This window comes from Akebia trifoliata, chromosome 2 (genome assembly GCF_017979445.1).
Source record: "Akebia trifoliata isolate Shusen 1 chromosome 2, ASM1797944v1, whole genome shotgun sequence".
Taxonomy (NCBI): Eukaryota; Viridiplantae; Streptophyta; class Magnoliopsida; order Ranunculales; family Lardizabalaceae; genus Akebia; species Akebia trifoliata.
In genome coordinates, this window is record NC_141376.1 from 26,104,586 (window position 1) to 26,125,253 (window position 20,668).

The 20,668-nt window shown below is 32.0% G+C and overlaps 1 protein-coding gene across 1 annotated transcript; it reads left to right on the plus strand.

Annotated features, from left to right (window-relative positions):
* Positions 1-3,980: 3,980 nt before the first annotated feature.
* Positions 3,981-6,292, plus strand: LOC147409987 (uncharacterized). The gene is made up of 2 exons (XM_086460238.1): positions 3,981-4,777; positions 5,743-6,292. Exons 1-2 carry the CDS (start codon positions 4,060-4,062, stop codon positions 6,051-6,053), a joined length of 1,029 nt encoding a protein of 342 aa, XP_086316364.1. The 5' UTR covers positions 3,981-4,059; the 3' UTR covers positions 6,054-6,292.
* The last annotated feature ends 14,376 nt before the right edge of the window (positions 6,293-20,668 follow it).

The following is a 20,668-nucleotide window of genomic DNA, read 5'->3' on the forward strand; positions in this document are numbered from 1 at the left end:
ATATAATATAATATAATATAATATAAATAATATAATATAATATTTTAAATATTAAATATTAATATAATGTGTTTAACTATAAATATTAATATAATATAATATAATATAATATAATATAATATAATATAATTTTAAATATTAAATATTAATATAATGTGTTTAAATCCATTATACTCAAAATTAAAAAAAAAAAATTAATATTAATAAATGTTTCTTTGTTTGATTTAAGGGCAAATGAATTAGAAATATTTTCATAGAAAATTAATAAAGTTAGGGGTATTTTGGTAAAACGAACCGTTAGATTTTGACTCCCCGCAAGAAGAGTTTTGAGAAATAGGTTTTCTTGACTTCTTCATAAAGAGTAATTTCTTGCTCTTACGCGGAGTAACTCTTTGAAAGAGTAGTTCATACAAACGCATCCAAACGACTTCTAACTCCCCGCAAGAGTCAAAAGTAGCCAAGGAGTCCTATCCAAACGCCTACTTAGTGTCCACATTAAGCCAAACAAGGGTAGATTTATACATTTTGGATGCCATTCAATACACATAGACTCATGTGATTTGTGAATCTCGCATTATGTGGGCAAAAAAACTTGTAAGCAAAAAATTCTTTGATGTTTTATGATATAGATAGATATGCTCAACTTGTCTTCTTATCACATCCTTCGCTAGACACTTAGTGTCCAACATCAATGACCATAAAAAAATTCAATAAAGAATGAAACATTATACCTATTGCCCATTCCCCTAGGTCCATGTTGTCAAATTGATCCCTAACTAGAGTTTGCCCAGGTCGTCTTTGAGATTAAAGAGGTAAAAAAGGAAACATAATAAAACTAAATGGATATTATTGAAGGTCAGAGGAGGAGAGAAAAGACAATAAAGTTGAAGGGAGTAAAGTAGAAAAATAATAAAGTGAGATAGTATGAACCCCACTCCACAGTAGATGAAGTGGAATCAAAATTAGTAGTTGAAGTGGAATCAAGATTTGTTGTTAACAAAAAAAATGGTATGAAGCTGATGAACCGATGAAACGGTGCCATGTGTATTAAAATAAATGTGAAATTCAAACAAGAAAATGATTTAAAAATTTTCTGCCCAATTTTCACACCACTAGCCAATCATCTTTTTTATTTCAATATACATGGTATTGTGTTATTGGTTCCTCAACTTAACATTTACTTTTCTTAACATCAAATGTTTATTCACTAGAGTGAGACGTTTATACCCTAAAACTGTAGTTGGAGTGGGGCCCACTACTGTGTGTTTATGAGTGATTTTTTATTCACAAAAATTTTCGTCACAATGCTCAAACTCTCCAATGAATACCTCGTAAAGCCAAACGAGGATAGTCTTACACGTTTTAGATGCCATTCAGTACACTCGGGCTCATGTGGTTGGTGGATCTTGCATTCTATGAGCAACCAATTCTTCAATGTTTTATTATATAGATATGCTGAACTTTCCTTCTCATCATGTCTTTCATTGGACATTAAATGTCTAATGCCAATGAGTGGTTTTTTGCTCAAAGATTTTTTTTCGTTATATTACTCATAAACTCTCTTGTGAATGCCACATCAAGTCTAACACAGCTAGATTTATACATTTTGGAGGCATTCAATATACATGGGCTCATGTGATTGGTGGATCTCACATTCTGTGAGCATTGTGAGCAAAAAGATTTGTAAGCAAAAAATTCTTAGGTGTTTTATTGTATAGATAGATATGCTCAACTTTCTTTCTTATCACATCCTTCATTAGACACTTAATGTCGAACATCAATGAACCCTAGAAAAAATCAAATAAACAATGAAACACAATACCTATTACCCATCCCCTTGGATCTATTTTATTAGTCCGTGTCTTCGGCTCAAGCATCATCTTTCGGGTTAAAAGGGTAAAAGAGAAAATATAATAAAATTAAAATGATATTATTGAAGGGGGGAAGAAGAAAGGAAAGACAATAAAGTTGAAGGGGTAAATAAGAAAGACAATAAAGTGGGATAGGGTGGACCGCACTCCACATTAGTTGAAGTGGAATCGAGATTTGTTGTTAACAAAAAATGGTGCTAAGTTGATTAACCAATGAAACGGTGCCACATATATAAAAATATACGTGAAATCCAAACAAGAAAATGGTTTAAAAGTTATCTCCAATTTTCACACCACTAGCCAATCATGTTTTTTACTTCAATACACATGACATTGTGTTATTAGTTCGTAAACTTAACATCCCTTTTTCTTAACAACAAATATTTATTCACTAGAGTGGGATGTTTATACCCCACTATTGTAGATAGAGTGAGACCCACCATTGTGTGTTTATGAGAGATTCACAAAAATTTTCATCACAATGCTCAGACTATCCAATGAATACTTTGTAAAGCCTAACGAGGATAATCTTATACGGTTTGGATGCCATTCAATACACTCAAGCTCATGTGGTAGCTGGATCTCTCATTCTATGAGGAAAAACATTATTCAATGTTTTATTATATAGATATGCTTAACCTTCCTTCTCATCATGTCGTTCACTGGGCATTAAATGGCTAACACCTGTGAGTTATTTTTTGCTCACAGATTTTTTTCCATTATAATACTCATAGACTCTCTTGTGAATGCCACATCAAGCCTAACAAGGGTAAATTTATACATTTTGGATGCACTCAATACACACGGGCTCATATGATGGTGGATCTCGCATTTTGTGAGCATTGTGTTCAAAAAATTCTTCAATGTTTTATTATATAGATAGATATGCTCAACTTTCCTTCTTATCACATTTTTTGTTGGACACTCATTGTCCAGGATCAATGAACCTTAGAAAAAACCCAATAAAGAATGAAACACAATACCTATTGTTCATCCCCCCTAGGTCCATTTTGTCAAATTGATCCCCAACTAAAGTTTGTCCATGCCTACAGCCCAGGCATCCTCTCTCAGGTTAAAAAGGTAAAAGAGGAAAGATAATAAAATTATAGAGATATTATTGAAGGGGGAGAAGGAGAGAAAAGATAATAAAGTTGAAAGAGGTAAAGAAGAAAGGTAATAAAGTGAGTGTGGACCCCACTCCACAGTAGCTGAAGTGGAATCAAGATTTGTTGTCAACAAAAAAATGGTGCTAAGCTGATGAACCAGTGAAACAATGCCACATGTATAAAAATAAATATGAAATCCAAATAAGAAAATGGTTTAAAAAATTTATCCCCAATTTTCGCACCACTAGCCAATCATGTTTTTTATTTCAATACACGTGACATTGTGTTATTGGTTCATCAACTTAACATCCATTTTTCTTAACAAGTAAATATTTATTCAATAGAATGGGACATTTATACCCCTACACTTATAATTGGAGTGGGCCTACCGTTGTGTATTTATGAGTGATTTTTTGCTCACAAAAATTTTCATCACAATGCTCGGACTCTCCAATGAATATTGTGTAAAGCCTAACGAGGATAGTCTTATACGTTTTAGATGCCATTCAATACACTCGAACTCATGTGATTAGTGGATCTCACATTCTGTGAGCAAAAAATTCTTCAGGGTTTTATTATATAGATATGCTCAACTTTCCTTCTCATCATGTTATTCGGTGGACATTAAATGTTTAACGCCAATGAGTGGATTTTTGCTCACAAATTTTTTCATCATAGTACACATAAACTCTCCAGTGAATGCCACATCCAACCTAGCAAAGGTAGTTTTATACATTTTGGGTATATTCAATACATTTTGGACATATTCAATACACACGGGCTCATGTGATTGGTGAATCTCGCATTCTATGAGCATTGTGAGCAAAAAAAATTTGTAAGCAAAAACTTCTTAGGTGTTTTATTATATTGATGGATATGCCCAACTTACCTTCTTTATCACATTCTTCACTGGACACTCAGTGTCCAACGTCAATGAATCTTAGAAAAAAACCCAATAAAGAATGAAATACTATGCCGATTGCCCATCCTCCTCAGGAGAGTCCTAACCCCCCCTTGGTTCTAGACCAAACCCCTCTCTCTCTCTTTCTCCCAAGTCTCAAAGTGTCTCAAATGCCAAAGCTATGTCCGAACCTCCAAACACATCCGCTATAATCCTAGTCGACCACCATCACTACCACCACCAACCACCACATACACATCCACAACCTCTAGTCTCCTCCTCCTCAACCCCATCTCCCTCCCCCACCACATCTATCATTCGAGAATACAGAAAGGGAAATTGGACTCTTCACGAAACATTAGTCCTCATCACAGCCAAAAAACTCGACGATGAACGAAGAACCAAAGCTAGCACCACCCCTCACGACCCTACCTCCAAACCTAACAAACAATCTTCCAGTTCTTCAAGAACTGCTGAACTTCGTTGGAAATGGGTTGAAAACTATTGTTGGAAAAATGGTTGTCTTAGAAGCCAAAACCAATGCAACGATAAGTGGGATAATTTATTGCGAGACTACAAAAAGGTTCGTGACTACGAATCGCGATCCGACGGTTCCAAGGATTTCCCCTCTTATTGGCAAATGGAGAAGTTCGAACGCAAAGATCGAAACCTCCCCACTAGTCTTCTTTCTGATGTTTATGAGGCTCTCAACGAAGTGGTCCATCACAGATACCCAACCAAACCTCCTCCGCTACAATCCATTCCCGCTCCCGCTCCCGCTCCCGCTCCCGCTTCCGCTTCTGCTTGCGCACCTACTTCTGCTTCAGTAACGCTGCCTATTGTTCACCCTCCTCCTCCACCTCCTCCTCCGCCACCTCCTCAGCCACCAGTCGTTTCAGGTATTTTTACTTACCTCCCTCTCTCATTAATATAATATAATATAATATAATATATTCTTTGGATTTAAAATAAATAAATAAATAGATTTTTTTTTCTCCTTTTACCCCCCAAAATGTTTCCAAAATTGAAGAAATGGGTTCGACCGGAATTTGTCTAATTCTGATTTTTATTGCCACACCAATTTTTACTGAGAGCACTCCAATTGATAATATGATATTTAAAGAAGAATTTAGCATATATTTTGGATTTTCCTTGTAAAAATTGATGGATTTTAATATGTATTATTAATATTTGATTATCTAGATTTAATAAAAAATTAACTTTTAATGAATTATTTTATTATATTTAAAGTTGGTTGTTCATTAATTTGAAAACCGGTCCGACGAAGATGACCCGAATGGTTCGATTTGATTTCAAAACTGCTTTATAGAATTTTTTTTTTATCATCTTAGACTTCTGAAGAGTCAAACGAAAAGGGAGAGTTAATTTAAAACTTTAGCAAAAAATTAGTCAATTATTTTTAAAGTTGATGGTTCATTATGACAAACCAGGTTGGACCCGGTTCGACCACCGGTTCTATCCGGATTTCAAGACTGATTTTTTTTAACATTGTAATTAGGATTGGTCAAAGTCAAAGGTAAAGGGAGGTAATTTTAATTTTTTTTAGATAAATGGTATCATTGTCTTTAATATTGTAGATTGATGAGGGACATAATTTCTAAATATAAAAATTTTGTTTTACAGAGAAATTACTAGTCAAAGTCTTGGAAAATAACGGTTGAATATAATAAAAACAGAAATAAACACAGACAGAGGAGAGAGTAACTCTCCATTGTTACCTTGTTGGGTTGAGTTTTTTTTATTTATTATAATATTAATGGGAGCACCAAATAATAATGCAAACGTGTGACCAAAACTCAATCTAATAATTTCTCAAATCTTCTTATTTTATTGGTGATAATAGAAACGTCCGATACATCCGAAACGGATCGGAGCGAAAGATTGGAATCCGGTACGAAACGCAAAAAGATCAGTAACTTGGGATCGAGTATAAAACGGAGCGCGACTGTACTTGCTCGAACCCTTCTATCTTGTGAAGAGAAGAAAGACAAACGACACCAAAATGTGATGGAAATCGAAAAGCGAAGGCTTCAGATTGAAGAATCGCGAAACGAGATGAACCGTCAAGGAATCGCGAGTCTAATCTCAGCCGTTAATAATCTTTCTGGTGCGATTCAGGCTCTCGTATCGGACCGTCACAGCAGTGAAACGTAACACAACTCACCATTCTTTGTTCCTCATGAAATATCGGTAATTATTGTTATTTTCGTTGTAGTTATTATTATTATTTGATTTTTATTTTAATATCTAACTATAACTATTTTTTATCGGTCTCTTTATTGGGAACTGAGAGTTGCTGTGTCTCTTTTTAGTGGATCGACAGATTTTCATTGGTATCTTGTCGTAAAAGACTGAAATACCCTTCATTTTTAATACATTGGCTTTATCTTGTTTGTGCATAACCTTGACAATGATTTTGCTTACATTTTTTCCGTCTAAAATTGATTCTCTTGAAAATATTTTCCCCAAAATAGGTTTTGGGAAAATATGATTGTGTTGGATTGTAGATAACAAGAATTTATGACATATTCATTGTCACACCCTATGTAACCTAATTCATTTCTACTAGTCCGAACCACAAAGTGGTACGATTTGTACTGGGTTTGTAAAATCAAGCGATTCACGAAAGCACCAAATTTTGGTCGGGTTAGACAAATCAAAACATTTGATTCAGCAAACAAAATATTTTTTTAATTGATTTTTATTTTTTTTATTGTTCAAATTTAAAATTTGAATTATTTTATAAATTTATTTTTATATAACTTAAAAAATTTTAATATCATAATTTGTATATTTGAATTATATATATACACAAGCAAACCAAAGCGAATTCAAAAACAAATTTTCTCTACTTTCCCTTACGAACGAGGTTCATTTTAGATTAGTAAATCACGAACTCCGAACCAAAATTTGAACCGACAAACTAAGTACACACCAACTTTTGCTGAGAGCACCCCAATTCACACACATTATGTGGTGCTCTTTGTAGCTGTTGGTGTGGCAATAGAATCTCTTTAATTTATAAAGAGAGTTAACTTTTAGTATTGGAGTTGAAGTAATTGTGAAAAATAATTTCCTGTCATATCTGAAAATCTTTTACTAAGGTAACTGTTCCAAAATAATTTCTGACAATGATGGGAAAATTATGTGCCTTGGAAAAATGGATTTTTTCCTAAAATGTGGAATCAAACTCTTTTTACATGAATTTAAAGTTTTTGTTGGTTGAGAGAGTGTGCATGGTGAGTAAATGATTAAGGGCATAGACTCCACCTGAAAAGTGAACAGAGATTACAAAGTTTTCCCATTTTTTTTTTACGAGATATTTTTTTGGGAAAGTCTTGTCTTTTTTTTTTTTTTTGAATAAAAAAAGACCATCGCAAATTTTTTTCTGAAAATCTTCTCCTTACTTTTCATAAAGTTTAACCTTTTCTGTTATCTTTTTCTTTTGAGTTATTTTATGCTCCAACCTTAGATCATTTGAATCCAATGGCCATTGAAATATTGACACCTGGGAAAAGAGGTATAATGATACCCAGAGAGAACTTTTGAGTCATGTTTTAAAAATCGAATTGAAAACTGGATCCAAAATTTCTCAAATTGGTCTGACCTTGGTTCAATTTTGTTGGACTGTTTTACGTTTGCTAAATAGTTAAGATTATTATTATTATTATTTTTTTTTTAAAGATAAACTATGATCTTAAAATATAAAATTTAAGAAAAACAAATGATTTGTTGATTGAACCAATTTTATTACAAAATCTAGTCGAATCCAATCGGATCATAAGTTCTGATTCGGATTGATTGTTAGAGTGCTAATATGATCCATTTAGAAGTTTAGTGACTAGATTCTTTTGTTAGGGATATGCCACTCTTTTCCCAAACCTTGTTTGACAGTTGATTCTTCTTCGATCCTCGTTCTCAAATCATATGAACTCTGTTCTCAAAATATTTCAAATTCATTCTCTGTGAAGATGCTTAGTTACTATTTCATTTTTTCTTTTCTTAACAGATCTTGATTCTAATATGCTAATGAAATATTGTTCAAGATACATAAGTGGTGTAATAATTGAACAACTAAAGAGATATTTACGAAAACGTGACCAATTTTTTATGGATTTACAGTTCTGGCTCACTGTTCATTTTACTTAGCAAAACGTGAACAGTAATGATATTAGAGGTTTTAAAGTGACAATCTCGTAGGTTTTACTACTTTTAGCAAGATCGTCACTATATAAATCAGCGAAGGGAGACAAACAATTAATACCAAGTTGATATTGGATGTCGGTATACTCCAAAGGTGCTCAATCCCCGTAGGTATTTGAACTTGACGCGCTTGGATTATTAAGATATGTAAGATAAAAGGTGGAAGAACATTCTTAATTATTTATTGAAAATAGAGTAAGTATTATATATTACTCATATAATTAACTCAATCCTTAATTTTCGAGTTAAATCAATTAGATTATAATGGCCAAAAATCATATTAATTCTATAAGACTATCAAATGGATCAAGTTTTCCCAATGATCTGATCTAAAATATGGAACAAGATTTTGGTGTAGGGTCCTTCTAAAGGGGTCTAAATCCAGAAATCTTTGCCCTAATATGCCATCGAGGCCACTTGTTTAATTTTCATGTAGTTTGATGATCATAATCATGTCTATTAGTACGAGCATCATCGTTCTATTGATAATTTAAGTCCAAGTACAACTTCACGTTTGTTGGCCATTTGAATGAGGTATGATTTCTTTACTCAGCATAAGTTACGAAAAATACTATGTCAACAATAAACATAATTGAAAGTCCAAATCCCATATTTTACCCTAAATATCACATATCTCCTCCACTTCACATAACCCAACTTCTTCTTCTCATACAATTCCTTCAACTTCATCCTTGTGTATTCATTATCTTGCAACACAAACATATTGATTGCAAAAGAGTCATTCATAATAATCTCAACAGTCCTAATAAGAAATGTATGACTGAAGTCATCGGTACTTATCACCACTTCGTACAATCTCGTCGAAATATAGAAGGGATCAATAGTCTTAACAATATTATCAAGTCAAAAAGTTATTCCTTCGATAATATCCTTAATTTCATCGGTTGCATGTGACTTCTTCTCATGTTATCTTTTTAGTACAGAAAATGTCATCTTGCATCCATACACGGTTGGCATGTTTGCTGTGTTAAACGCCTAAAAGGGTGCAAGAAAAATAGGTGAAACTAGAAGAATCAAAGAGTGGGAAAACTACCAAAGTCAAAGCACGATCCAAGAGATCTAATAGCCCCTAATTGACAAAATCAAGCTTTCATTCAGTCTAAATATATCACATCATGTCATTTTGCCCATAACTTTTGACTTACTTATTAAATTAAGGCAAGGTCAATGGCGTTAGAAAATAAATTCAAATGACAACAAATTCTTATTTCATGAAGAAATGTTAATTTGGACTTTTCAATGGTTAAAAACGCATGACAAGTCAGAGACTCCAAATCTATCATGTTTCATCATTTTTGACATAAATTATGACTCGATTATTAAAACGGGACAAAGTCAGTGGGGCTAGAACTTTAACTTAAATGAGAAGATATTTCTATTTCATGAAAGATAATATATTCAAATGTTTTTTGAGCGAAAACGTGTTACCAAAACAACTTTTACTTTTCTCTATAAAAAGATCTTAACTCTCTAATTTTAGGGTTCACTTCTAGTTCTCTTCGATCTCTCTCTTATCTCTTTTTTTTTTCTAATTTTTGTTTTCTCCTTTTAGCTTTAGGTTTTATTTTTATATTTACTATAATTTTGGAAAACAAAGAAGATTTTTTCAAGGAGTTCATCAACAATAAAGATAAATATTTTATTTATTTTTGCTATTATATTTTCATGATCATGCTTGACTAATCTCCCATTCTAAGAAGATTGATGAAGTCATGTCAAATTAGTTAAGTTTAATTCTAGTATTTTTGTTCTTGCATTAGTTTTTAAATGTTTTTACTAAATTTCTCTTCAACAACCTTGGATCATAAGTATTTTTCAATTATTTCTCCTTATCCGCTATGCGTGACATGATCTGTTATTATTGGAAAAAACTTGAAATTCCACTTATAAGGAAAAAAGTATCAGTATCTTATGAACCGAACGCTTCAGCCGTGTCGTGGGAAGAACAAAGTCACTGCTGGACCAATGTGTTTGTGCCAAATCAAAAGGCAATGACAATTGTCTCAGTAGCAGATGAAAGTATGGAAGCTGGATCAGGAGAAATCGAATCGGAATCTTCGGAATTGGGACAAACATCTCCAACCGAATTGGCACAAACATCTCCAATTGAATTGGCATTGGAATAAACATCTACACCATTCTCTTCATAGAGCCTTCGAAAGCATACGTAACATTACTTTTTTCAGTCATAAAGTCTCATGGGAAAAGAAAGAAAAAAAAATGCTCATTGAGAAAGTCCTTAGTTAATGGATATTGATTAAGCAAGGCTTGACCGTCTAGTTGTTTGTCAGCATCGAAGAAAGGGGATCTAGGAAAAAATCTATTATATTGCATGCTCACTGTAGTGGAGGATCATTGAATAATAAAATATTTAAGGGAAGGAAATTTTAGCCAATTTATTAGATCTATTTCACAAAGGTTTTTAATGAAAAATATTCCGAGTTAAGATCCTTAGTTGGATTATTAATTTGAGTTATCTAACAAGAATTTGAATATTAGAATTAAATTAACTTAGGTTATTTTGGTGAATTCATTCACCTTAGATTTTTTTAAATTGGAAGTTTTTCTTAATTTTAATTATTTTTGATAAAATTTAGTTTTACTCCAAAATCACACCATTTTTTTTATTTTCTAAAATTTGGAATATTTGTCCCCCAATCCTCAATGGAACGACCATATTTGTCAATCTAAAGTAGTTTTTTTTTTAATTTTATATTTGCTCTTGTTATTTTCAAAGACAGATTCTTTACACAACGAAAAACATGCTTACTCCTTCCTGAATATCATCCAAATTCTGATATTGCTTATCTGGTTGGTCATCGTTCTCTTCTACACCATTATTATTTTCAAGATCAATAAAATCAATAGTTCCATATGTGTATTCTCCTGTCATATGATAATTGTTGGTTATAACTACAAGCTTGTCCAAATCCCATTTGAGACCCTATCACGAAATTGCTTAAACTTCTCTTTGCTTTTTTGAAACAACATCCACACACACAAAAAAAAAAAAAAATTCCATCATCACACAATCAAACTTAAATAAGAGTAGTTAATATTCAAAATAGAATAAAGAAATTGATACTTAACTTTATTTTCAAGTAGAGCCTCTCATGCATCATCTGAGGTTGTACCACTTTTCCATATTGGATCCATCCCAAATCACGACTTCCTTGTAAGTTCTACAAAGTTTTTATAATCTACTTTCATTGTTCTTAGTCAACTCTCAATATGTTTCTTCGTGACTATTTATCAACTCTTTTTAGAGAGTGTTGTATTAATTGAGATCCACGCACTATTGTCTCAATAGTTATTGTTCTTCTCCCCCCTTAATTGCCTCCTCGTTCAGCATATCAATACGAATTGTGTCCATACTCATATTTCTCTTATTTGGCTTTTCAAACCTTGAACATCAACCTTTGTACTAGTATCACCACCTTCAATGTCTATTATTTTTCAAAAGTAAACGAGAATAAATGTGTATCATTGTTCTATTATTCCATCTACATATTTACATTCCATAGGTTATAAGAATACCCATATAATAATAATAATAATAATAATAATAATAAAAGTCAATAGACAATTGATTATATAAAGAATAGAATTATAATAAACAATACAAATGCAATTGCAAACCTAAATTTAATAGACGTGTAGACATCCCAATTTGCACAAACTCATTCGAAAAGCTTAAAATTTCAAAATTTCAAGTTGATTTCAATAAAAAAAAACCCAAAGGTGTTTAACCGGGCCCACGATCTATAATAATTACCAGTTAGTATCTTCTTCACGCATATATGCACAATTTCTTATTGTTTTGCATGCCCAAACCTTGTCCCTAACCCATCTTTTTAACCCAATCCACTTTCCTAACCCATATCTCTAAATCCATTATCTGATCTAATTTCATATCCACTTTCTAATATAAACTCACTCTCTATGAACTAATCCATTATCTATGCCCCTTACCCAATGCTAAACCCACTTTCAAGCATAGTCCAAATAATCAAATATAAATCATCATAAGTCCATAACCCAAGTCAAAACCAAAACCCAATGCCAAGCCCATTCTAGGCTCATGCCGACTCCAAAAACCCATAGTCTTACACCTCTCCCCAAAAGAGGACACATGGTGGTCTCTCATAAGCTCCAACATTCAAGAGGGATCATCATTGGTGGACCAATGCTCCAATCTCGTTGGAGAGTCAACTCCCTTGAGAAATCCTAAGAAAACACCTCTCAAAAAATGAGGCCAAACCAAAAATGTGTTTTAATCTTTGGTAAAAATCTCAAAAGCTAAGGTAGAAGCTTCAAGTACATACATGGATCTTTCTCATTGTCCGATTTCAAAAATATATATCTACCATTACTGTATGTGTTATTTACAAATAAATCAATGTCTATTTTTTACCTACTACCTCACATTTACACATGTCACTGTCTCATTTATCCTCCTAAAAATGCATTTGTTCTTTCACCTCTATTTATCAAAAAATCAAAGATCAAATATGTTTTTAGGATTTCATCTCACAAGTTCCACCCTTGCCCTTATAAAAATGAAAAATATAAAAAAAAATAACATAAATCTCATGTTATTTTCTTTGTTTTTAGGGTTGGACTACTTTATCCCTAAAAGTTCTCTAAAATTTTTATAAATAGTCTCACTTTCTATGAGTAACTCATATTCTCAAACCCCCCTCTTTCAACATTAAACTCTGTCAAAATCTCTACTTAATACCTCCAACCTTCTATTAACTTAAAATCTCTACTCTAAAGCTATCAATCATCCTCTAATCCACAACCTTCAACCATTTTCTAACCTTAAACTCTACATCAATACCTTCAACCTACAATCCAATCCATCAAAAGACTCAAGCTCAACCAAGAACCCAAGAAAACATTTCAAGGAACAAGGTAGATTTAAGATATAATTTGCTTTAATAATACTTGCATTATCTCTACTTTACTTCTAACCATTTCTTTTGTTTTTTTTCTTCAGAAAGCCTCAAGATGATATGAATCACCTTATTTCATCTTTAGTAAGTTGATTTCAACCTTGGGCATATAATGGTTGAGACAGTTTGACAAAAAATGGTGGGAGTTAAAGTCTTCTTAATCCATTTATGTCATATGCATCGTAATGTACACTACACAAACACCACACATGGTTGGTCATGATAAAGAAATGTGTAACTCTCTTAGTAAGGTTGAAACACTAAGTTTCTTGTAAAGTATGCATGCATCAAAGTTATGGATCTAAGTGAACTCAATCCATAGAATCTCTCCATAATCCTAAACCAATATTCCAACTCATGTAAAAAGTGATGACTCCATGGTATATCTTTTTTCATAGGGTATTCTCACATGCAAATTCTAACATTAAATCATTTTCCAAAGAGGTACATTTCCATTATGTGCACATACCTAGCTCTTCGTACATCTTATGCATTTTGTTATTTTTTTCTTTAACTATCCTAAAAAAATGGTCAAATCTAAAAGATAACCACCATAGGTAAAGAGAATTAAGTGCATAACACCTACCTCATTCTCTAACCAAACATCTTTACCTAGATCTTATGTAGACCATACCCTTTTCCATGAATGAGAGTCACTATAATGCCATGTCAAAATGATTTTATTTCTAAAAATCAATTTGAGTGCCCAATTACACCCATTTCTAAAAAGGAATGATGGCGACTCCAAACAATGTAGTATTGAAGTCCCATGATGAACATCTCATGTCTACAAGATGTGTTACAATAGAAATTTTAAATAATTTTAATGATCTATAAAATTTTATAGATATAAATAATTTACAAACCTAATTTTATAGATCACAATTTAATAATTTTACAGACATAAGTAAACAATTACAGACCTAAAAAATACATATAAATAATTACAGATATGAACAATACAATAATTTTTGTATAGACCTGAGAAGAATAGAAATAGATATAAAAATGGGGTTTGGGAAGCTTTTATCATGACTGCCTAATTTGGAGTTGACAAAGTAGAGATAAAAAATGGAGTTTGGAAGCCCTCGGTCATGGTTGCCATATTTTGGATTTGACAAGGTAGAGAGAGTGAGAAATGGGGTTAGGGTAGTCCTTGGTCATGGCTACCCTAATTTGGACTTGACGAGGTAGAGAGAAAGGGAGAAAGAATAAACATAGAGAAAAGGAGAGAGAGAAAGAGAGGAGGAAGACATACTTACGGCTGTGGAGAAGATGAAATGGAGAGAAAAAGAGACCTTGTACAAATTTTGTGATAGTTTTCAGGGGGTCTAGGACTGCAAAAAATGGGGTGGTTTTGTCATAGAATAATAGGCAATTGTTGCATTTTATGATTGGGCCCACGTCTAATTAATGTTGTTAAACACTGCCAAAACGTAAAATGTGTAAAATATTTATGTTTACGAGGTTTAGTGTGATTTTAAGCACTACTACAAAAAATACTTTAGATATCAATTGTTCTTCTTCAATAGACAATGACTTTTTTTTCTTAGAATTTGGTTTATGTATGAAGTTTACACATTGGTATTGGGAAAACCAATGTTTAAATTTCCTGTTTAAGTGCACTTTTTCATTAGAAGAATAAACATCAGTCCTATAAACATCATTTAAAAATTGTTGTCCAGTCCTTAATAGTACAAATATAATTTTTTTTTTCACAAAAAAAAACTAATTTAAAGAAAAAAAATCCTTAATCTCAACTTCTATTATAACTAGTGAGAGAATAGATCATAAAAATTATATTCACACCTTAAAGGTCAAAAACTAACATTTTGAGACTTGCACATACCTCCCCTTTCTCGCACGACCATTAAAGGTCAAAAACTATTTTACTATTTTACCCTCTCATTTTATCTCTTTTACAAAAGAAATTAAATTTTAAAACTATAAAAATGTCATCCTCTAAGCATTCGCATGTAAACCAATCTTTTCACAAAGATGTTTTTGTTTATGGAAAATTAAAGGACCCTCGCGGAGGGATTTCTTTCTAAATAGTCCCTAAGTTTTCTTTTGTAGTTTATTAAGACATTTAGTAAACGTTTACTTTCTAAATGGTCCCTAGACCCCATCTCACATGTATAAGGTATTTGAAATACCCAAACTATCATTTTCTCATCTTCTTCACATAGTTAGGATTTTCAATAGCGATTGCAATCATTGTCAACTATCTTTGATCATGAATGATGAATGGAGAATGATATTCTTTTAATTTTGAACATTTAGATTACATCGTAACTTTTGATTTGCAATCATAATTAATGCATTTTTCGGTATTTAGAGGAGATTAGCCAAGTATCAAAATTGGAAAAATGGAAAAAAATGTGATTTGCATTACAACGTCGAGTTCACCACTTTTTTTTTAAATTATTGCCGAGTTCAACACTAAGTAAAAAGTGGTGAACTTACCACTTAGTGCCGAGTTCACCACTTTCTATTTAATTATCGTTGAACTTGACGGTAATTAAATAAAAAGTGGTGAACTCGACACTTTAATGCGAATTGGATTTTTCATTTTTTCTATTTTTTTCAATTTCAATACTTGGTTAATCTCATCAAAATACAAAAAAATGCATCAATTATGATTGCAAATCAAAAGTTAAGATGTAATCATAAAAAAAATTTAAATCTCAACTTCTTTCTTCAATTTCTTTTTTATAAATCATCGAAATAAAAATAATGCATCTAGATTTCAAAAGTAAGAGAATATCATTCTCCATTCGTCATTCATGATCAAAGATCGTCGAAAATTATCACAATTGCCATTGAAAAACCTAACTATTTGAAGAAGATGAGAAAATGATAATTTGAGTATTTCAAATACCTTATACAAGTAAGATGAGGTCCAAGGGCCATTTAGAGAGGAAAAGTTTACTAAATGTCGTGATAAGCTACATTCAAAAACTTAAGAATTATTTAGAAAAAAAAAATCCCTCCACGAGGTGAGGGTCCTTTATGTAATTTTCTCCTTTGTTTATAAAAAAAAGAATAACATTTTAAAAAGGGTGAAATCGTCTTCATAAAAGTTTAAAAAAAAAATCATATTTTAACTGTTTTGTTGATGGCAAGTAGACAAAACAGTGGTAAGTGAATCCGTTAGTTATTTATAAGTGAGGTAAGTGTAATTTTTGAAATGTTAGGGGGTTGATATAGAACTATGCCATATCATAGGGATGAAAGTGTAATTTATCCTTAAACAAATCACAGATATTTTTAAAAATGCTTAAAATACACGAGTCTAACTAAATTGAACCAGAATCTAATTCCGGTTCAATTGGCCACTGAATTCAAATAGTGGGTCCTACAAAACAGTGGGCCCACTGCCAGGGTGGAAGGGGTCCATGCTACCAGCACTACCGTATACAATAGGTGCTTTCCGCATTAACTTTTTTTGTACAGAACAATCCAACTCCACATCAAATTGTGAAATACAAAATGACCAAAAATAACCCTTATAACTGAAAAAAATCCATTTATCATGTTTTCTCGTTTTGTTGCTATCAAGACTTTCGGGTACTTTTGTCATTTTATGTAGTAGGGGTAAAAATGTCATTAGAAATGTGATAATGGGATATAGCGGGCATTGATTGGGTGTGTTGGGTGATTTTGTTTGTTTGTTGAAAAATGATTTCTGAGTACTACGGAAGGCAGTACTGACAAAGATGTCAGTCTTCATTGGTCCAGTCAACACAGTAGTTAAATCTCTTTGACCAAAATCTCAACTAAAGATACTCACACTTTTTTATTCCCAAAATGCCCCCTCAGATCTCTTTATTACACGTAGATGCTCTGCATCGTACGAATTGCTTTTTCCCGCTTTTCTTAAATATTAAATGACAAAATTGCCCCTTACCCACCGACAGTTCTTGGTTTGTTGCGTTTTTTTAGATTAATTTCCTTTTTGAATCCTTCCCAAATCATTTTCGTGTGCCAATTCAATATCACAACCTTTCATAAAAGTTTGATGTTTATCTTAGTTTTATTTTGTTCTCGTTCCTAAGATATTAGGAATCTCTCCTCAAAATATTAAAAATCCATTATCCATGAAGAATGTCTCTCCATCCATCAACAGGGGGCGGAGTCAAGATTTTCTTATGATGGGGGCAAATTATGATTAATTGTATAATTCAAGAATTTGAAGATAATGATTTTAAGGTGAAATTCAAAGATTTTTTATTAGAAATTGAAGAAAATGATATTTAGATCATTTTCAATTAGTATATGAGAAGGCCTGGTCGAGAGACAATGTCATCAACAACAAAAAAAAAAAGAATTGAAAATAGGACAAGGAGGATGTGGGGGCAAATGGGGAGAAAGGTGAGGGAGTGAGGACAAATGTGGCATGTAAGTACTTGAAAATATAAGGGTGTCTTAAAGTTTCGTAGGGGCAATTGCCCCCACTAGCTCTACCCTTGTCCATCAACCTTTGTACTCGGGGCTTCTCAAGTCTAAGCTCTACAAAGAATGCACAATCATGGAAAGACAAATCAATAATCGATCGATACATGATACAATACTGCACATCGACTTAGAGGCACCAATCTCTATAATTGTCAATTGCCACATTAACACGTTCCATGAAATGTGTAGGGGCAACATACCAGAAAAATGACGTCAAATTATATAATTATATGAAGGGACAATAAAACAATGAAAAACAAATTATACCATCGTGAAGATTGCAAATCTATTTAAGAAAATGGAGAAGAGTACACAAATTTCATTCTCCAAGAGATGTAAAATCTTTTGAATTTAAATCTAACTTGATAATCAAATTGTTTTTAAGAAAGAATGCTTAAAGATTTTGATAGAAGACAGTCGTTAAGGTATTAGGGAACCTAAATATTTTAAGATCTTCACAATTTATTTTTATTTTAATAATACATTAATCATATATGCGTTTAGAAATAATAATTTTATTGAGATTGATGACTGTTGCAAGTAGGGCAACAACTACAATATAATGGTAAACTAAAATCTTGTTGAAACTATAGAATTCATCCTAAACTTTTTAAGTTCATGAAAGTTTAAAATTAAGAGAAACATTAAAAATAATAATTTTGATAGAAAACTAGTTGATTATGTACAGTTAAAGGTTGTGAGTTTGATTCAATAATGAGATTGCTAAAGCTATAACAAGAATTAGAGGATATGAAATCAAGATATAAACATAAGATGGGTGAAACTATAAAGAAAAACACTTTCCTTACTCACTTGATAAGGTAATTTTCTTGATCGCATGATCTGATGCAATAGGATTGTAGATGGCAAAATTTTAAAAGAAATTGATTTATTTTTTTTTTAAAGAGATTAATTTTTACCATTGAATTTTAATTTTAATTTTAAAATTGGGAGTTCAGTAATCAGTCATTTTCAACTCTTTGGATCAAGTTCAAGAAAGGGTTATTTTTTCAACACTTTTTTCGATTCTGATTTTTTCGATGAAATCTAGAAGGTTGTTGGGGGTTTGATTTGTCAAAGTGATAACCCATGTGGGCCCAACAACTCTTAGTAAGATTTGAAATATCTTACCGAGTCTTGTTTGGTGGATGGAATCTTACTAAGTTAGTAAGGTTAGTCTGGTTCAAATATAAATGAACTACAGGTCATAGTTGAGTTATGATTGCTAGTCTTCGAAGTACAACTTAGCCATACAGAGGTAGTTTATTTTCTTAAGAATAATGATTAATGCACGCGGTCTTGATACGCGTGGAAAGAGCACAGAATCACACATCTTTTTTTGTGTATCTCGATGGAAAATATCTATGATTCAATGCTTTTGCCACGTCATCCACGTATCCAAACGCGTACCAAGATCGCGTGCGGTCATCACAACTCTTTTCTTAAATATATTGATAGTTTATGGTTTGGCATAAATTCATGTTGACCCCTTAACCTTTTAATAATTTCACTTATCTCCCTTGTCAAATACAAAGGTAATGTTCCAATGTTATTTTACCATTTTAACCCTCTCATTTTATATTTTTTACTGTAAAAAAAATTTAATTTCAAAAATACAAATGCCAACACTGAATAGAACTTTATTTTGGATGATTCTTTAGTTCTTGACATTCAATGGAATTTCGTTATTCCTCCATTCTGAACTCTTAAAAGGGGTAGAATAGTTTTTAAGAAAAATAAAAGGTACTTTTAAATTTTTTTATTGACGTGAAGTAGACGGAAGGAGATCTTTACCCCACTTTACAACTTGAAAAATCGTGGATCGTTAATCTATAATATTAATTTGTAAATCACTTTTAATGGGGTTAAAAGTTTTGGAATGGATTGATTTTTGGTTATGATGATTTCTATCCCATGAACCCAACCCATATATATATATATACATTAGCGTTCAGCTGTCGTTGTAATTCACTCGGGGAGGTGGCACTAATAATCAGAAACAATAGGGATGGCGCTTTGTTAAAAAACCATATATTATAACTTAAACGCAAATGCAATCTCGTCCGTCCGATTCAAAAATATCTAACGCTCGGGTTTCTTTTGTTAAAACAACTGATAAAACGGAGGCATCCGAACGCCTCCCATATATATATATATATATATATATGGGTAGCGTTCTTTTAACAAAATCCTAGCCAATATTCTAGATAAAGTTTTGTCTTATATGACTAAAAAGTTTCAAAATGAAATGATTTTTTTGTGAGAATGATCTCTATTGTCAGTAGATCATTCTCACAAAAAATCAGTCAATTCTAAAACTTCTAACCCCATGAAAAGTGGTTACAAACTAACGGTAAAAATTGACGATTCACAATTCTTCATCTTATAAACTAAGGAACTAAGTTAGAAATTTCAGAATTTGCTAATTTTTTGTGAAGATGATTTTCTCATCATAGAAATCATCCTCACAAAAAATCAGCCCATTATGAAATTTTTAGCCCATATAAAATAAAATGCTTTGTCTAGAATGTTGTCTAGGATTTTGTCAAAAGAACGCCACCCATATATATATATATATATATATATATATATATATATATATAGAGGGACGGTTCATGAGACATATGTAAAAATAATGGTTTTTTAAAATATGAGTTAGAGGTTTTGGATTGAGCTGATTTTTTTTTTGTGAGGATGGTCACTATAATGAGAAGATCATCCTCACAAAAAATCAGTTCAATCTGAAACTTCTAAATCCATCAAAAGTGATTTACAAATTATTGGCAAAAATTTGACGGTCCACATTCTAAATCTCTTTTAATGGGGTTAGAAATTTCAGATTGGACTGATTTTTTTTTTTTTTCCAGATGATCTTCCCATCATAGAGATCATCCTCACAAAAAATCAGCTCAATCCGAAACTTTTGACCCATATTTTGAAAATTTATTAATGTTACATTGTTTTTACATATGTTTTTTCATATGTCCCTTGATCCGTTCCCTATATATATATATATATATATATATATATATATATATATATATATAACAATTCCCTGGTACCACCTCTATACATTAAATACATCCCCCCTCAAAAAAAAAAAAAAATTTTGTATATATGAGAAGGCAA